General features: G+C 47.7%; 1 protein-coding gene across 7 annotated transcripts in view; it reads left to right on the plus strand.

The window, feature by feature from the left end:
• The window catches only part of LOC147729139 (mucosa-associated lymphoid tissue lymphoma translocation protein 1-like), a 1,401,591-nt gene that overhangs the window by 622,061 nt on the left and 760,747 nt on the right, over positions 1 to 18,783 (plus strand). For all 7 annotated transcript variants that reach the window (XM_086959432.1, XM_086959437.1, XM_086959431.1 and 4 more), the window contains one exon: positions 11,136 to 11,314. In XM_086959432.1, the coding sequence (XP_086815558.1) occupies positions 11,136 to 11,314 (179 nt within the window). The remainder of the gene's footprint in view (positions 1 to 11,135; positions 11,315 to 18,783) is intronic.

Raw genomic sequence — 18,783 nt, forward strand, 5'->3', positions numbered from 1 at the left:
TCACAGCACACCGGGGTGGCATTCGGTCACACCCGGTGGGGCCCGATGATGAAGCAAGTCACCGACCAGGTCGGTGAGTGAGGGCTTTCTTAACAAACCAAATGGGCTTTGTTGGTTCCTTGTGCTCTGTGCATCCTTTCCATTCAAATCAGAACAGGAACACTCTTTTGTTGTTGTTGTCTAATATAGTTTGGGGACTAAGAGTGTTTGTGACTCTCCCTATCTCTCTTGTTGTTGATCAGTATGTAATAAACCTGCAGCAAATTTTCCCAAATTTAACACTTGTGTCTGTGTGTTATTTGCGGGTTTGGGCATTGTGGGGCGGGGGGTTCTTGTGGCCCTGATGTGACTATGACTATGACATAGATCTGTTGCCTGTCCGTCACTGAGCCTGGGTTTTAGCATGCAGGGATCTGAACGGCTCTTGTGTCTTTGTCTTAGTGATTGCATTAGCTAGCTAATATAACCAGGAGCAGGCAGTCATTGCCGCTGTGTGCTTGTCAGATAGTTCAGATGCAAGAACTTATTGTGCTGGTACTGTAGGTACTAGATTCAGATGGATGGCCACAGATGGGAGAAATGGAGGAACTGCTCTTTATGGCTGCTTAAAGTCAAGATGGCATTTCAAGATGTCCACTAGACTCCTAACATTTTGAAGTCTTGAGCAAATCAAGCAAAGTTTGGTATTATCAAGGGGCTTGCACAGTGGCCTGTGATAGGAATATTGAAGTGGGTGTTGCTGGCACCTGAATAAATGGGCACTGCAGCTAGGCCTAGGGTGGTTTCATGGGAAAGACTCAGCTAGACAACAGGAAGTGCTAGGAGTGGTACAGCCTTGTCCTCCAAAGCCGTTGTGGGAAGCAGGAGCACAGACAGGTGCTGGGGCCACGCGCAAATAGACGTAACTTAAACTGGTACTGTTTGTTGCCCCTGCATTTGCTGTTTGCTTGCTCACGTTTGGTTCTCTTATTGGTTGTCTGATGCTCGAGTTGATGATAACAGTGACAAAACCTAGGACATTTTAAGTGACCGGCAATCTAGACAAACCCAGTATAACCTTGCAGTTACTAGGCTTCAGCTACCTATAAAAAATAACTCGCATGGCCTCAAGTACTCTATTGTAAGTGGAGCTGGCAGGGGACACTAACACCAACACTCTGCTGAGTGCTGATCCATCCCACACCAACAGTGGTCCGCCTCCATGCCCTTAAAATGGCCTAGTTCCTGCATCTCCTTATCCATGTAGCTCAGCAGTATTTGCAAATATAGTGCCCATCCCCATTACGGTTTCTGTCCAAGCCGCTCTCTTCGCTCATGGTGAGCTTTAGCCATCTTCTATCAAACCCTTCTTTTTCTGCACTGCTAGCAGAAAAAGTTGCATTTCTCAGAAATTGTAATCCGTAGTATGTGCAGCTCCTCCATCACTCCAGAGCTGACCTCAATTCAACCTGCTGGTAATTGTTGCACTGTATAACAAGTTTTTCGCTGGAATCTCCCTCTCTTTGGTGCCAAAGCCATTTGGGCTCACTCATTCCATGTCCCTCCTGGTTATGCTGACACCCGCCTACTGCGCCACATGGCTGTTTCGTCTCTGATTACCGTTCTGTTGAAATGCACCCACACAAGGAATGCCCACATATCTCGTAAGCAAGGAGAGTGCATTGTGCACTACTCTCAAATCCTCCATTCAACTTTAACTCTTCTGTACCTGGAAATAGCCTACCTTGCACCTTTCACCACCACTGTTGGTTTCCGTACCCACTGACAGTATTGTTCCTTTGTGCAGTTCTAATTCCTCTCAACTCCAACAGCCAGAGGCAGGAACAGCCTAGTACACTGCCTCAGGCAAATATCAAAAGAGAGTGGCGTTTGAATTTCAAAGAGGAGTAGCCAGGACTCTCGCTGATTAACTATATTTAAGGTTTCGATAAATGTTTTGTAATACAGAAACCTTTTTCAACAATCTCAGCAGTCCAAACCATTTCACTCTACGCTACCTTTCCCCTCCATGCTTTACAACAACCACAACTGTATTTATTAATTTAATTTAATTCCAAGTCAACTAAGTTTTATTGTTTGATTAATTAAAATCATTACAACCCCCCCCCCCCCAATGTCCATAAAAGCATAGTAAAAATATCATTACATTTATAAATACACCTGATTTTAACATGGTTCCATAATTGTTTTTAAAAAAAAGGTATTGTTGCTTTTCATTAAAAACTTGTAAGGGACTACAATTTAAACTTGGAATGGCATAATTAAAAAATTGAGGACCTTTTTGGAAAGTTAATTGTATTGGGTGAGCCCCAGTGTTCCAAGTTTTAATGTTCATGCACCACTATTTGCGGCCTGCTGCTAGATGCAGGTAAGCGTGCTGTCCGTTTATTAATGTTATTGGTCGGCTGTTGAAAAGTGACATTGATCCTGCTTATTTTGTTTGCTCTCCATCAGCTTGCCGTAAGAGGTTTTTGACCTTTGTCATGAATTTGACACCCCTGCAAGCCAAGATGATGGAAGCGCCTTCCAGCCAACTTATCAATGCTTGTCTGCTTGAACGAATGCTCAAATCGTTGAAGATGAATTTTAAGTGCTGTCTCCTCTGTTCCAGGACTGCTGAACAAGCACATAATAAGTGGGTTACAGATTCTGATTTAAAGCCACATAGTCGACAATTCGCGGATTGGTAAGACTTTTTCCAAGTTGGATGCAGGTCTTTTGAGTCATGCAAGCCCATGCAGAAGTTTGTGAAACTTTTTTAACTGCAAAATGAAGTGAGCGGATAGATAAGTTTGGGGCCTTAGGGTTCTGTATGAGTTTATATTGGCAGTCCGTAGGTACTCATTTTGCCAAAAAGTTCAACTTCGTGCCCCTTGTATGCCTCTTATACAGGAAGAATTAAATTCTGCCTAATAATTGCACTACTAATAGGCTCATTTTCCCACATCACTGATTAAGAGAACACTCCATTTGTGCTGGAACTCCACCCTAGTTGGTATAACTTGGCTTGGCCTTGTCAGCGCTTTGTCTTGGAGCTCCTTTGGTTGTCCAAGAATGCCTCTGATCCTCTGTAGTTCTTCTAGTTGAGGAGAAGGGATTGGTTTGCTAACATTCCTTCCATTTCTGAATGTAAGGGCCTTGTTCTGCATGTATAATACTTGGATATCATGTGTTTAGGGTGGAATCTACCAGAAGTTGGGTTCTTTCAGCAGAATCCGAAGAAGAGGAGTCATTTTGTGGCTGCAGTTGATGATATCATGGTCGTGTTAATGATCTTGCAAGCACTTTCAGTGTGGGTTCACATAAAAATTATATTGTAGCTATTGTATTGTATTGTATTGTATTGTAATTGCATTTATATAGCGCTTACTACCCCTGACGAGGCGTCGAAAGCGCTTTATCGGCGGGTAGCACGCTACTCCGGGACCCATATAAGATTAGTGTTGAATTAGTATAGTGAAACATGCAAGTACATTTTAAGTGGTGGATATGTTAGTCAGGTATTTGGAATGATAGCAGAAGGATAGAGGAGGAAAAATAGGTCTGATGACATATTTTCATAACAGTGTAAAGTTGCCAGATACCATTTTTAAGGTTGAAATGTTTTACATTCTCCATTCTTAAATCCAACTCATCAGTGAAATTGTGAGCGGATATTGGCATGTGTTATGCATATTCCATCCTGCATTGTGGATATCCTTTTGTGGAAATCAATGTGGTTGAGTTCCGGCCCTCAAAACCAGGAAAAGTATTACTATCCATTGAGCTTTATATTCTCTTCTACGTCAAAAAATAACAAGATGTAAATTTAATTCAGTTATCTAATTTCAATCTAAAGTAGAAAACTCTGTTTTAAATGTTAGGTTCAATTCTACTTCTCCACTGTAGATTTTGCATTATCGGTTGAGGTCTTAAATTGGACTAGAGATCTAAATTTTAGACTATATTTTTGTCATTTATGACTACCTCTTGTAAAAGGCAAGCTACAATGTCCCTAAAATCCTTATTTGCCAAGGTTTTTGTGTTCATGTTACAAGGTGGCTAAGGCAACATTGGCAAACTACGTATGCCTTTTATAAACATTAACTTTAACATTTATTTTAAAGAAGAGATGTTTATTTTGACCAGGGGCTTTGCTGCAGTGTTTTTGATTGAGGTCAGCACATTTTGTTCCCCCTAAAACATTCTAATTCACTTCCCACCAGTTGGTAAATATACAACACTAGGGAGAAATTTACCATCACTGTTATCTCTGTACTCTTAGTAATGGTTTATCCTCCTTCACAACACTCAAGTTACGATAGAGTCCAATGTACATACTTCATCATGTCAAAAGTGGGTAGAAACTGTGACTAACTCTTGGTAAGTGGTGGAACCAGACATTCTGCCTTTAGAGATCCCTTCCTATTGCTGTGATACTTGCATTTCATAGGCGGAATATCCCCAGACCTAAATATTATGTCCTAAATATCATTTACGGAAATATCGCCCATTGGAGTTAAGAATATAAATTGTACACTAAGTGCGACACTACTTTTATAAATGATAATTACTTTACAATATTTAAGGGAACATATTTCTGACTACGATATTTCGAAATACAACCCTTCAGATTGGTCAGCATGTTGTGCAGGATGGATAGCAAAGATCAGGGGTTTTGGCATCACCACGAAGGCAATTTTTCAATCTTGATGTTTTTTTTAATTGAATGAATCTGAAAGAAACAGGTTAGTATTAGATTCCTTACCTTAGAATATCCCCAGGTGTCAGACTGGATCCGGAAACTTTTGCGTAGCAGTACCCTTGCGCGTCGGTAGGCGTCGTCTGCGGCTCCACGTCCGTTGTCGGCGCCGGGATGACGTTGCCGGAATACTTAGACGCCGCCCTCGCGCGCCGACGTCAGTTCTTCTTTTTTCCGCGCCACCAAGCGCAGATCCGGAAAAAGTTGTACTCTTAGTCAATTTTTGACTAACTTTTTCGATCCTTTTTGATCATCTTTTGAAGTCGCTCGACTCCGACGGTGCCGGTAGGGATGCCCAGGTTCAAACCCTGCATCGACTGCAACCGACTGATGTCGGTTACCGACCCCCATCGCCGGTGCCCTCACTGTCTGGGCCCCGACCATGACGACAAGTCCTGCTCCGACTGCCGGGCCCTGACGTCCAAAGCTAGACAGGAGCGGTCACACACTCCGGCAGTCGGCGCCGCGCCGCTCGAGGTCCCGGTCCGCGAGGAGGTCGTGGGACCGGTCGCGGTGTCGGAGTCATCATAGCTCCGGGAGTCGTCACCAGTCTTCGGGTTCAAAGTCCTCAGGTAAGAGGCACAAGAAGTCCAAGAGGCGTCATCGCTCTTCTGACTCCCCCCGACGCTCGCGCGACGCGGCCGGCGGTACGGGCGACACCGCCCCCCCAGCTCCTAAGGAGCCGCAGGTGTCGCGGCCTGCTCCATACCCACCGTTTCCAGGGCAGAACGCACAGCCAGAGGAGATCGACACCTTTCTCATGGCATTGAGGTCGCTCGCTTCTCCGTCGGGTTCCGCAGCGCCTTCGGGCCACGACTGGGTCCCCAAGCGTGCCCGGTGCTTCGACCCCGGCGTCGTCGGGTGCTTCGGCCCGGGCGCTGTCGGCGACTTCGGTTCTGACACATCAGGGCCCCGCTGGATCCGGTTCCGGATCCGGGTCGTTGCTGGTCGACCTTAAGACCTCACCGGCGCCGGCCCCCAGGGTGTTGCCTCCGGCACCGTCCCAGGACAACATCATCCCTGGTCCTACCCTCGATTCGGGTCCGGTGTCGGAGCGGCGCCGCTCTCGACGCCCATGGGAGATTTCTATTTCTATGACCTGGCCCCATCATTTGACCCTGAGTATCAGGAGATGGGTGGCGAGGGGGATTGGGAGGGGTCCGAGGACCCTCAGGCTGGTGAGTGCCAGTCTTCTCAGGACTGGACAGGTGAGCTTGGGGAAGCCAGTGATCTGGACACTTCACCCAACACTGGTTTTGTCTCCCCTCCTACCATGGCTACGGAGGAGGGGGCTGCCTATGGTGTGGTACTGACGCGGGCTGCCAAGGCCTTGGGCCTTGCGCTCCCCGTCGCGGCCGTGAGGACTAACCTCCTCACTGAGGTCCTTAAACCGCGGGCAAGCTCGGCTGAGCCTCTGCTGCCGTTTAATGAGGCCTTGTCAGACGTTCTTCTGGGCACTTGGTCCAAGCCTCCTACAGGTCCGCCTGTAGATAGGAACGTGGCCAGGCGCCACCGCCCGGCTCCGGGTGACCCTTGCTTCCTGTTCACCCACCCCACCCCTGAGAGCCTGGTCATCTAGGCCTCTAACTCCCAGACCGCATTCCCGACGGCTCCCCCCGATCGGGAATCTAAGAGGTTTGAGCAATACGGGAAAAAGGTATTCTCCTCCCTAAGTTTGGGGTTGCGGTCAGTCAACACCGCGTGCCTCTTGGGCCGTTACACCCACTCTCTATGGGACACGGTCGCGGACGTGCTCGCCCTAGCCCTTGCGGAGGGTCGAGATGCAGCACGGTTTTCCATCCAGTGTGGGCTGGATACCACGGATTCACTGGGCAGAGCGATGGCAACGACGGTAGCGCCTGGTTGAGGTCCGCCAATTTTTCGGCTGATGTCCACAATACCCTTATGGACATGCCGTTTGATGGCCGTCGCCTCCTTTGCGACAAGGCAGACCATGCGCTTGAGCGCTTTAAGGACTCCAGGGCTACAGCCAATTCCTTGGGCCTCTCGGCCCGCGCCAGCAAACGGGTCCTGCCAGCCACTGGCCACAGACTACCATCCAGCGCGGTGGTGGACGTAGAAACCGCCATGGCGGAGGTCAGGGACAACGGCGAGGCCAGTCCACACCTGCCCCTGCAGCATCCGCCTCAAAACCCTCCTAGTCCGAGCTTTCAGGCCCATGTGACGCCAGTGGGGGGCAGGGTTCGCCATCACCACCTCCACTGGCGCACTGTCACATCAGACAGGTGGGTGCTGCAAATCGTCCGAAGGGGCTACTCCCTCCCCTTCGAGGCGACCCCTCCAGCCATGCCACCGCAGTACCACTGTGTGTCAGGGATCACTTGAATCTTCTACAAGAGGAAGTTATGGCCCTCTTGGCCAAGGGGGCCATCGAGCGCGTTCCTGGGCCAGAAGTAGGATGTGGTTGTTACTCCCACTACTTTCTGGTACCAAAGAAGGGCAAAGGGGGCCTACGCCCTATCTTGGACCTGCGGAATGTCAACGGCTTCCTCCGGAAGGAGAAGTTCAAGATGCTGACTTTGGCTCAGGTCTTAGCTGCCCTAGACCCGGGAGACTGGATGGTAGCGTTGGACTTGCAGGATGCTTATTTCCACATCCCCATCCTGCTGGCCCACCGGCGTTACCTGCGGTTCACGGTAGACCACGAGCACATTCAGTTTACTGTGCTCCCCTTCGGCCTTAACAGCGCCCCACGGGTGTTCACGAAAGTGATGGCGGTGGTCGCAGCTCATCTGCGCAGGTTAGGGGTTTCAGTCTTCCCCTACCTCGACGACTTGTTGTGGAAGGCGGGCTCGCCCCAGACAGTCATCAGCCACTTCCAGTCTACAGCCGACCTCCTGCATCTGCTGGGGTTCTCCATCAATGTGCCGAAGTCACACCTTTGTCCCTCTCAGAAGCTCCTCTTCATCGGAGCGGTTCTAGACTCGGCGCTGTTTCGGGTTTATCCGCCCGAACAGCGGGTTCAGGATATTCAGGCTCTGATTCCGATCTTTCAGTCGTTATCCAGAGTCTTGGTCAGGTTGACCCTGCGGCTCCTGGGGCTGATGGCCTCCTGCATCCTTCTGGTGCATCACGCCAGGTGGCGGATGTGGGCTCTGTAGTGGGACCTGAAGTTTCAGTGGGCCCAGCATTAGGGCAACTTGTCCGACCATGTCTTGATCTCGGAGGGCACTGCAAAACAGTTGCAGTGGTGGCTCACGTACCGCGATAGGGTCAGCGGCAGATCCTTCTCCCTTCCCCAACGGGAGCACGTAGTTGTGACGGATGCATCCCTTCAGCGCTGTGGGGGCCACATGGGAGAGGCGGAGATCAGAGGCCTGGTCTCCGGCGGAGTCCCGGCTCCACATCAACTTTCTGGAGCTGCGGGCGATCCGGCTTGCACTGATGGCATTACTCCCCTTTGTCCGGGGAAGTGTAGTGCAGGTGTTCACGGACAACACCACCGCCATGTGGTACTGCAACAAACAGGGCGGGGTGGGGTCATGGACCCTATGCCAGGAGGCTCTGCGCCTCTGGCAGTGGCTGGAACATCAGGGCGTGACCCTGGTGGTTCAACACCTGGCAGGTTCCCTGAACGCCAGGGCGGACGAACTCAGCCGTCGGTGCATGATGGATCACGAATGGCGTCTGAACTTGGACGGGGCGCAAGGCCTCTTCAGCAGTGGGGAGAGCCTTCGTTAGATCTATTCGCCACAGAATAGAACGCGCAATGTCATCAGTTCTGTGCGTTGGAATTTCCAAGGCGGCACTCGCTCGGAGACGCTTTTCGTCGCGAGTGGAGCTGCGGTCTGTTGTACGCCTTTCCGCCTATACCGCTTCTGCCCAGAGTGCTGAAGAAGATCAGACGCGACCAGGCCCAAGTTTTCCTTGTGGCTCCGGACTGGGAACGAAGATACTGGTATCCCGAGCTACTCAGCATGTCTGTCGATCCCCCGATTCGTCTGCCTCTTCAGGAGGACCTTCTGTCGCAGCAGCAGGGGACGGTCCTCCACCCAAACCTGTCCAGTCTCCACCTCCATGCTTGGAGATTGAGCGGCGACAGTTGAGGCCATTTGACTCACCTCCTGAAGTTTGTAATGTGATTCTGGCAGCCAGGCGTCCCTCCACAAAGTCGGTATTCGCCTGCAGGTGGAACAGATTTGGTGCATGGTGCACAGCAAAGGCTGTGGATCCACTCTCTGCCCCTCTTTCTGAGGTTCTCCTCTTCCTTCTTTCTCTTGCCCAGCAGGGCTCTGCTCTGGGCACTATCAAGGACTACCTTTACGCCCTTTCTGCCTTTTTAAGGCTGCCTGATCAGCCTTCTTTGTTCAAGTCCCCGATTGTAAATAGGTTCTTGAAGGGCATCACTCATATTGTCCCCCCTGTTCCTTTTGTGATGCCCCAGTGGGACTTGAACCTGGTTCTGACTTACCTGATTTGCGCTCCTTTTGAGCCACTTCATAACTGTCCTCTCCGTCTTCTTACGCTTAAGACTGCTTTCCTGGTTGCCATCACCTCTGCCAGGAGAGTGAGTGATCTCCAGGCTCTTTCCTCCAAGCCTCCTTTCCTTTCTGTCCATCCGGACAAGGTTGTGTTGCGGACAAGACCCTCTTTCCTGCCCAAGGTGGTCACAGCCTTCCACATTGGGCAGTCCATCACCTTGCCCACCTTCTTTCCGCCTCCGCATCCCTCGAGAGAGGAAGAGCGGCTCCACCGTCTGGACCCAAAACGTGCGCTCTCATACTATCTGGATCGCACGCGTCAGTTCCGGGTGGATGACCAACTTTTTGTTGGTTACTTGGGCGCTACGAAGGGACGGGCGGTGCACAAACGGACCATCTCTCGGTGGGTCATGCTTAGGGCTCCCGGTTTTCCATTTAGACGGATTAATACACATAAAAACAGACCGAATTTGTTTTTTCCTTTGTCTGTATTTATAAATAGACACAGAAAAATACTGACAAATCGGCAAATGTGTCTATCCGTGTCTGAGGTTCACAGTGGCTGCAGAAAAAAATTTGAAACCGTTTCCAGATTCTCTTGCACACTCTTCTTCCATCTAAATCACCCTAAGCAATTGAACACTCTCGGCTGTTTAGGCTGTAATTAGCTGTCTCTTTCTCTGGACTCGGTGCCTGTGTAGATCACTAGAAAGGAAAAGGAGGGGGAACCATGGCTAAGTAGGGAGGGGACCCCAGGACACACTAAAATCACAGCGCGGGCATTGGCTATCACAGAGTCTGGCATAGTGATGTCACGGCCACTATGGAAACTTTCAACCTGGGCAATTCGCAAAGTCGCGTGCAGGGGGCACGGAGCGATACCAGGAGGGCAAAGGTCATTATTATATCACCTCGAGTGACTGTGCCAACATTGATAAATGTAGAAAAATACTAGCTGCAGCGTCTTTTTTTGCTTGCAACACAAATAAATGTGGATAAAAACAGAAAAAATGACCCAAAAATATATATGGATAAATACAGACGGAAATGTAAAAAAAAAAAAAACCATAAAACCAGGAGCCCTAGTCATGTTGTGTATCAAGGCATGCTACTCTTTGGCTAAGAAGGAGCCTCCTGTTGGGCTGAGGGCCCATTCCACTCGGGCCATGGCGGCTACTACTGCCCTGGGCCGGGGAGTCCTTTTGCAGGATATCTGTCGGGCAGCTACGTGGGCCTCGCTGCACACATTCACAAGACACTACTGCCTGGACAGCCAAGTCCGGAGGGATGGCTTCTTTGGCCGTTCCTTCCTCCAGGACTTTCTGGTGTGATTATTGGTTCACAGACCCACCACCGGGGTTGGTATTGCTGGGGTATCTATTCTAAGGTAAGCGATCTAATACTAACCTGTGTCTTTCAGATGCACAATTTACTTACTTTCGGTAACAGTATATCTGTAAGAAACAGTAGCTAGTAATAGATCCCTTACTGCCTCACCCATCCTCCCCGTTCTGCAAACCGATATTTAGGGTTAAGGCCATCCCTTTCAGGGCCCTAGTTTCATGACACCAGTGTTGTTTTTTATCATGGCTCTGCGTTTCTGGTGCGGAAAAGCTGTGTATAAAAGAACTCATGTCAGCGCGCGAGGACAGCGTCTAAGTACTCCGGCGACGTCATACCGGCACCAACGACGCCGACGACGGACGCGGAGCCGCAGACGACGCCTACCGACGCGCAAGGGTACTGCTATGCAAAAGTTTCCGGATCCAGTCTGATGCCTGGGGATATTTTAAGGTAAGGAATCTAATACTAACTACTGTTTCTTACAGATATATCGTTACCGAAGGTAAGTAACTTGTGCTTCAATGCTGTTGCATTTCTACTATTTTGGGCTGACTTGGTACTGTCAACATCCCTCAAACATAATACAATGATGTTGTTTTCTTTTTCAGCACTGCTACCTGTACAGTGGCAAGGAGAACCAATTATAGTCCTAAATTCAAGTTCTTCAAAAGTACCAGCAGGCAAGAGCGTGTGCCTGAAATGCTCTGCACTGGGAATCCCTGCACCAGATTACCAGTGGTACCATAATGGACAAGCCGTGAGCCAAAAGAAGAGAAGCAAACTATTGGTAAGCTTCGGTTGAAGTTTCTGCTCACTGCACATTTTCTTGAGTTGCGCCGAAATTAGTTCAGAAATTCACAAAAAAGTGCCTACACCCGACATGTTTCACCAAAATTATTTATATGGAAGGGACAAGCGCAGTGTATGAGTTTGACCTGGTATTTTTATTTATACCTATTTACTTTATCAAATTTTTCTATACCTTTTTCAAAATTTCACCAAAAAGGAAAATACATTCATAATATTTACATTACAGTACATGACTATTTACAACCACATATAAAAGACAAAGTCAAAACAAAGGAGCAAAGCCAAAAGCCAAAAGCCATCTTTTGGCTTTTGCTCCTTTGTTTTGACTTTGTCTTTTTCCTTTGATTGTGATTGATTCGATTTAATGAAATTATAAATCTTTCATGTGTATTTGTAAAAAGTTTTGATTGTGGAATGTATGAAATTTGTAAATATGTGGTTGTAAATAGTCATGTACTGTAATGTAAATATTATGAATGTATTTTCCATTTGGTAAAATTTTGAAAAAGGTATAGAAAAACTTGATAAAGTAAATAGGTATAAATAAAAATATCAGGTCAAACTTATACACTGCGCTTGTCCCTTCCATATAAATAATTTTGGTGAAACATGTCGGGTGTAGACACTTTTTTGTGATTTACGGTTTAATAGGGTCCAGCCTACCCCGTACACCACTAGGACCTAACTCCTTAGTCTTATGAAATTAGTTCAGAGACATAATGATTTATATTATTTTCTAAATGTAGTTGTGGTTCGTGGTATCTTTTGTTTAAAATGCATAATTTTTAAATAAATTGCAGAATGTTGAATTATTCAGCATATGCATATCATTATAGTCTTTGACTTGCTCCAATTCCTAGTTCCCAGGACCCCTCTGCCAACTTGGGTCCTAACTAGGCCTGGGCGGTAAATTCTGTTCCGCTTGCGGAATTTGGGTAATTCCGCGTTCTGCAGAGAACGCAAAATTGCCAAAAATTCTGCGGTTTCGCAGAATTTTTTTGCTTGTTTACACTTTCAAAATGCGTGTTTGCAAGATATTTCTCCCCGAGCATGCCAACAGCGTTCGCGAACAGGAAAAAAGCATCGCAAATGGGATGAACAAGGAATTCCGCCTGTTCGCTGAAGTTTTGCGTGCTCGCAGAGATTTTTTACCGTTTTGCCAAGCTTTGCGTAGCACAACTACGCAAATTCCGCCCACCCCTAGTCCGCATCTTATCTTTTAGTTAAAAATGTGAGATCAAAATATGTACAGGATGTACTTCCAACATAGACTGGCCCACAACCCCTTGTTTGACCTGCATTTGACCTGCACCGCAGCGCACTTCATCGCTAACTTTTGTGTTTCAGCTAACAGTAGATTTAAACCAGATTTGACATCCAAAATGCCTGCACCAGGCTCTTCCTGTATTTGTTTTTAACATCCTTCATTGCCGTTTCAGTGCATGCTGGTCTTTGGTCTGTCTCTGGGTCACCGTCCCCTATATAATGTCATCTGCTTATGGCGCTGCAAACTAGTTATTATCTGTCATCTCTGGTTGCTGATGATCTAGGTGGATATGTCCAGGAAATCTTACGAACAGATGATAAAAATCCGGTTTCTGAAGAGAATCTGCATTTTAAATTGCCCCAAAACTGGCAATCTCTAAGAGGCTGTGTGCTTGACATTAACTCAGAGACAGCCAATACCACATTTAGGATTTTCCGTGCCCTAGGTAAGACATGGTTTTGGGGCTCCGTGTTCCGATTGGATTATTACCCGTTTTATTTGAGCTTTTTCAGGTCCTCATGCTACCAAATTATAGTGAATCATCTGTTAATCATTCAGAAACGGGGACATCCAAAAATAGCCAAGAGCATCTACCAGCAAAGTAGTACCTAACTAATGTTCAAAACAGGTTTTGAGTAAACATTTCTTTTTGCCATTATATCTCAATTGTTTGTGTTGCAACGACAATTTTTTAAGTCGACTTCAATGTCTTAGTTGCCTGCTTCTGCCTTTTCTCTAAAGACACAGAAAGGGATGACTTGTTGGATTTTTTTGTGAACATGTAAATAATTTCAAAATAAAACACACGCACACACCTCTTGATATTTTAGCTTATTTTTTTTAAAGTAATATATAGCGTGTACATAACCCCTGAGGGTATCATAGTGCTTTAAAATTGAGCGATCACTAAAGGTACAGGAAGTAGTGACACTGTTTTTTTTGTTGTTTTTTTTTTAAACAAACTTTATTTGGTTTTACATAGTAGCACAGGTACATTTTATGACAGGATCTTTGCCAAGGTACACACAGGACAATTAACTAAAGCATCACTGCATATGATATAAGCGTAGTGTCTCGGCTAGGTGTGGATACCGACCCCCCCACCCACACTGCAGGAATCATATTCACAGCAATCAGCATGTGGTGTGTAGTTCGTCAGCATCTCGTGTCCTAAAAACATGTGGGGTAACCAATGTAAGAGGCAGGGTCCTATAGCCGGTTCTAGTTCCCTGTCAGTGATCTCAGGCAGTAATGCGACCACGTCTACCCAATAGCTCTCCGAATATGGGCAGTCCCAGAACATATGGCGAAAGTAAGCCACTCCTCATTACAGCGTGGGCATGCTGCCATTCTAGTGTCAAAATATATGTTAATTTTCGCCGAGGGAGGTATGCTCTATGTAAAACATAAAATTGCACCAGTTGGAATCGGTCATTTCTAGAACTCTTTCACACCTGTTCCACAAGATCAGCTCAAGCCTTTTCTGGCATCTCGGCCCCTAAATCTTCTTCCCATTTTAATCTCAGCACAGTCAGAGGAACTAGCATTTCTTGTGCCATTCGCTCATAGACCGGTGACTGCTCTAAAGGTACCTGCAGCAGTCACTACTTATTGACATCTCATCAATGTCTGTGGTTCATTTAGGCCCTCCAATGCTTCCGGATAGCCGCAGCAAGCGCAGAATGTAATAAAAAGTCCCCTCTGGGCAAGTCATGTGGTTCCTGTAAATCATTTAAGGGAATCATAGTATTGTCCTCGTATAAGTCCACTATAGTGGACAGTCCTCGCTCTCTCCAGGTTGCCAATCCCTGCCAGCTACCCCCATGCGGCAATGCATCACACATGGATAGGGGAATTTCAGGCGCATAGGGATATGTAATCTGTGCGCGCTTCAGGCTCCTATTCCTGCATTGCCGTGCTGTTCGTCGGTCTCCTGGTATAGTATGAAGTCGGATGGGTAATTTCAAAATAAATTGTTGGGACAGTACTCGCAGCGACCGAGCCCGTCTCTTCGCTCCTCCGCCCCTCAAAACCCAGACGCAACCTCCTGCGTGAACCATTGCAGCTGAGCAGCCAAGTAAAAAGCCTCAAAGTCAGGCACAGCCAGACCCCCCCCCCTCCCTCTGAGCGTGAGCGCATAAGGACTGTCAGGGCTACGCTCCGCCTGCCAGATCCCCATAAAAACCCTGTGACCATTGTCTTGAGTAAAGAAACGTGACGGTATCCATAACGTTAAGGCCCCACAGTAATACAGCAGTCTCGTGAGGGTCAACATTTTAAGTAAGGCCACCCGGCCAGCTACTGACAGATGCACCATCCCCCAAAAAGCAAAGTTAACTTTCGTTCCCCTAATGGCTCTGTAGATATTGCCCCCCAGTATATATCGTCCTGCTTGTGATATATTTGGGTCACGAGATATGTCAAGCACCTATAATCCCACTTCACTCCGTCAGTGTCTTGCGGGCCAGCGTTAACTTCAGTTGTTGGGAATAGGCAGGACTTTGCCCAATTTACTTTGAGCCCTACTACTCTACCAAGTTCACAGAGTAAATCTTTCGCTCCAGTAAGTGCATCTCCTGAGTAAGCTAAAAACAGCAGTAAGTCGCCTGCATAGAGTGCAATATGATGAGTCTGTTCCTGTACATGAAGGCCACGATAATGTAGGCCTGTCCTGGCCTGAGCCGCAAGTGTTCCATGGCCAGGGCAAACAAAAGGGGGGATGATGGGCATCCCTGTCTCGTTCCCCGGCCCACGTCACAGGTGTAAGAGATCAACCAACCTGTTCTAATCCTTGCAGTAGAATTTTTATATAAAAGGGCTGTCCAAGCTACAAATGTGTCCCCTAGTACAAATCTACGCATCACCTGGAACAAGTAAGGCCATTCTAGACTGTCGAACGCCTTTTCTAAGTCCACTGCGAAGACAGTTGCAACATCGTTCTGATAAGAATCAGCCTCTAAGATCCGTACAAGTCGCCCTACGTTAATGGCTGTTTTCCTTGTTGGGAAGAACCCGGACTGATCCCTGTGTATTAGTGTCGTCATATAGGGGAGGAGACGGGTAGCTAAGGTACGACTCAGGATCTTATAGTCAGTATTAAGCATAGAGAGTGGGCAATATGCGGATCTGTCCCAGGGCGGTTTCCCGGGTTTTAACAGTGGAATAATGATTGCCTCCTGAGTTGTTGCGGGCAGCTGGCCCATCTGTTTCGCATCATTGTAAAGCTTTACCAGCCTAGGGGTCAACAGGTCAACGTACGCTGAGTAAAATTCAACCTGTAGGCCATCTGTCCCCGGCATCTTGTTCCTAGCCATGTATGTTATGGCCCGCTCACTTCTCCAAGCTCAATATCCCAGCCCAATGGGTCTGCCTGCTCCCTAGCGAGATGCAGCAGGTCCTCTGCGGGCACAAACCTATTAATGTCGTCTACTACCAGAGTCAGATTACTCTGGTACAGATCTGCATAGTAAGTAAGGAACTGGTCATTGATGCCCTGCTGGGTATAGCAGTTCTCCCCAGTTTGGTCTCTCAAATGACTGTCCCCGTCCTGGCCAGGTTAGCCAGCCAAGCCAACAGGGCCCTGGATTTGTCTCGTTCAGTATGGGAGAAGGGATGTACTTTTAATAGTCAAAGCAGTGCTGCCGCTCAACCTGTACAGCACCTACCTCTTTTGCCTCTATTAGTTCCCCCAGCTTATCCGGCCTTTTGGGACGTTCCCGCTCTACCTCTCGCAAGCGCTGGTCTGCTTCCTTGAGATCCCGCAATAGCATTTTACGCACTCCCACATCTCAGAGATGCAGTGTCCCCTTATAATGACTTTAAAGGCGTCCCATTCCACAGAGAAAACCGTTGCTGTGTCATTGTTCTCCTGGAAATATTGGGCAACTTTGTGGAAAACCTGATCCTCCAAGGCTTCAGGGCGCAAACACCATGTAGGTATTTTAGGCCTGGTGCGAGACCACTGTATCCTTAGTAGGATCGGGTTATGATCCGATATAGTCCTAGTGAGGTACTCACTACTCTGTACCCCCTATGCACATCAGGACGCATCCAACCGAACATGAAGGTCGTGGAGAGCAGAGAAAAATGAATAATCCCAAACCCCTGGGTGCTGCACTCTCCAAGAATCCACTAAACCCCATTGTTGTTGTCATCTTTCCTAGCTGCTGCTATTTTATGTATGGGTGCATCAAGGAGTGGACGATGGGAGCGGTCAAGAGCAACATCAGGAATGCAATTGAAATCTCCCCCTAGTATTACTGAACCTGTTAGTATGGGCACCAACTTCCCAGAAAGCTGTGATAAAAAGGCAGGCTGCTCCGTATTGGGGGCATAAATGTTCCCCAATACTATATCTGTACCATCTAGTTTTCCATTGACTACAACAAAGCGGCCTTCCGGGTCTACGATTTATTTTGCGCATTGAAAGGGTATGCCCGCCCTTATCCAAATCAATGCTCCCCTGGCTAACGCCGAGTAATTGGTGTAAATTGGTTGGCCCCTACATCGGCGCTGTAGGGCCGCCCCTTCCTGTGCCATTATGTGAGTCTCCTGGAGCAGAGCAATTTGAACCCCCCTGCATACTAAGTATGCATGTATTTTATGACGCTGCTGCACTGAAGACCTATCTATCAAGGCATCCAAGTGCCAGATAGGCAGGGAACTGTTGTGTACTTGGGCCACCTTGTAGGTGGAGGCCAAGTCCAACCTCTTCATCCCAGAATCCAGACCATTCTGGATTGGGGAGCTCGAACAACCCATACACAAGTCATGGCATTTCTTGGCTTGACAGGGTACTATAGGAGGTTTCTGAAGTAATTTGGGTCCATTGTGACTTCCCTTACAGAACTCACCTCCAACAAGATGCCAAAGAAAGTAAACTGGACAGTTGGCTGCTAAAATGCTTTTGACACCCTAAAAGAGGCAATGTGCTCAGCATCTATTCATAAGGCCACAGATTACTCTAAGCAGTTCATTGTGCAGATTGATGCATCAGTGCTGGGGATAGGAGTGGTCCTAGACAAATGATGATGGAGAAGACCTAACTGTTGCTTTCATAAGAAAAAGTCTACTCCCCAGAGAGCGGCGTTCGAGTGTCATTGAGAGGGATGCCTTTGCTGTGGTTTGGTCCCTGAAGAAGCTGTGGCCATACCTGTTTGGTACTCACTTCCTAGTTCAAACAGACCACAGACCTCTCAGATTGCTAATGCAGATGAAAGGAGAAAACCCAAAACTTTTAAGGGGGCACTTATCCCTACATGGAATGGACTTTACTGCGGAGCATAGACCTGGGACTGCCCCTACCAATGCAGATGGCTTTTCCAGATTTTTCCACTTAGAAAATGAAGACTCTCTTGGGAAAGGTTAATCTCATCTTCTTTTGTTTGGGGGGGCAGGGGGAAGGGATTGTGTAAGAAAGTGCCCATTTCTGCATGGTTACCCCACACTTTTTGCCTGACATCTGATGAAACCTGACTTGATGTGCCCTGGAATCCTGCCAGTCAGGTTCCCAGGGCCTGTATTCTTTCCCCAAACGGTATCTTTGTACCCACAATTGGCACATCTCTGGCCACAGGCAAGGCTCTTGTAAAAGGTGCCATGGGTACCAAGGGCACTGTGAACAGCGAAGGCCTCTAAGGGCTGCAGCACCTATTGTGTCACCCTTAGAGGCCCTGTACCTTAGCACCCACACTCTGCCATTGCAGGCTTCTTGTTTTGGTGCTGAGACAAGTAAAGAGTCGATATGAAACACATCCTGTGCAACCCAGTGTTCCTGACCCAACACCGAAGGCCTAGGTAAGTCCCTCCTCTAGCAGGGTGCACTAGCCCTAAGGCGAGGGTACAGTGGCATGAGCCCTGTACCCCTACAGTGTCTATCCCATTCTTAGACATTGTGTGTGTAGTAGTAGTAAATTCATAGAGAGTATATGGTCTTGGAGTCATTACGAACTCCACTGCTCAATAGTGACTTTACTAAAAACTGGTAAGTTTGGTGTCAAACTTCTCAGCGCCTTAAATTCACACTGATGTCAGTGTTGGATGTAATGTAAAATGCACTCAGCGGGCATCATAGAGATTTCCTCTGAAAATCGACTAGCCATGGTATGGTTCCTGAATGGCTAGCCGCCATTGGCCACCACCAGACAGGTTTCTGGATCCCTGGGAAGAGAGCCTCCGCT

This window comes from Lissotriton vulgaris, chromosome 2_2, assembly GCF_964263255.1.
Source record: "Lissotriton vulgaris chromosome 2_2, aLisVul1.2, whole genome shotgun sequence".
NCBI lineage: Eukaryota > Metazoa > Chordata > Amphibia > Caudata > Salamandridae > Lissotriton > Lissotriton vulgaris.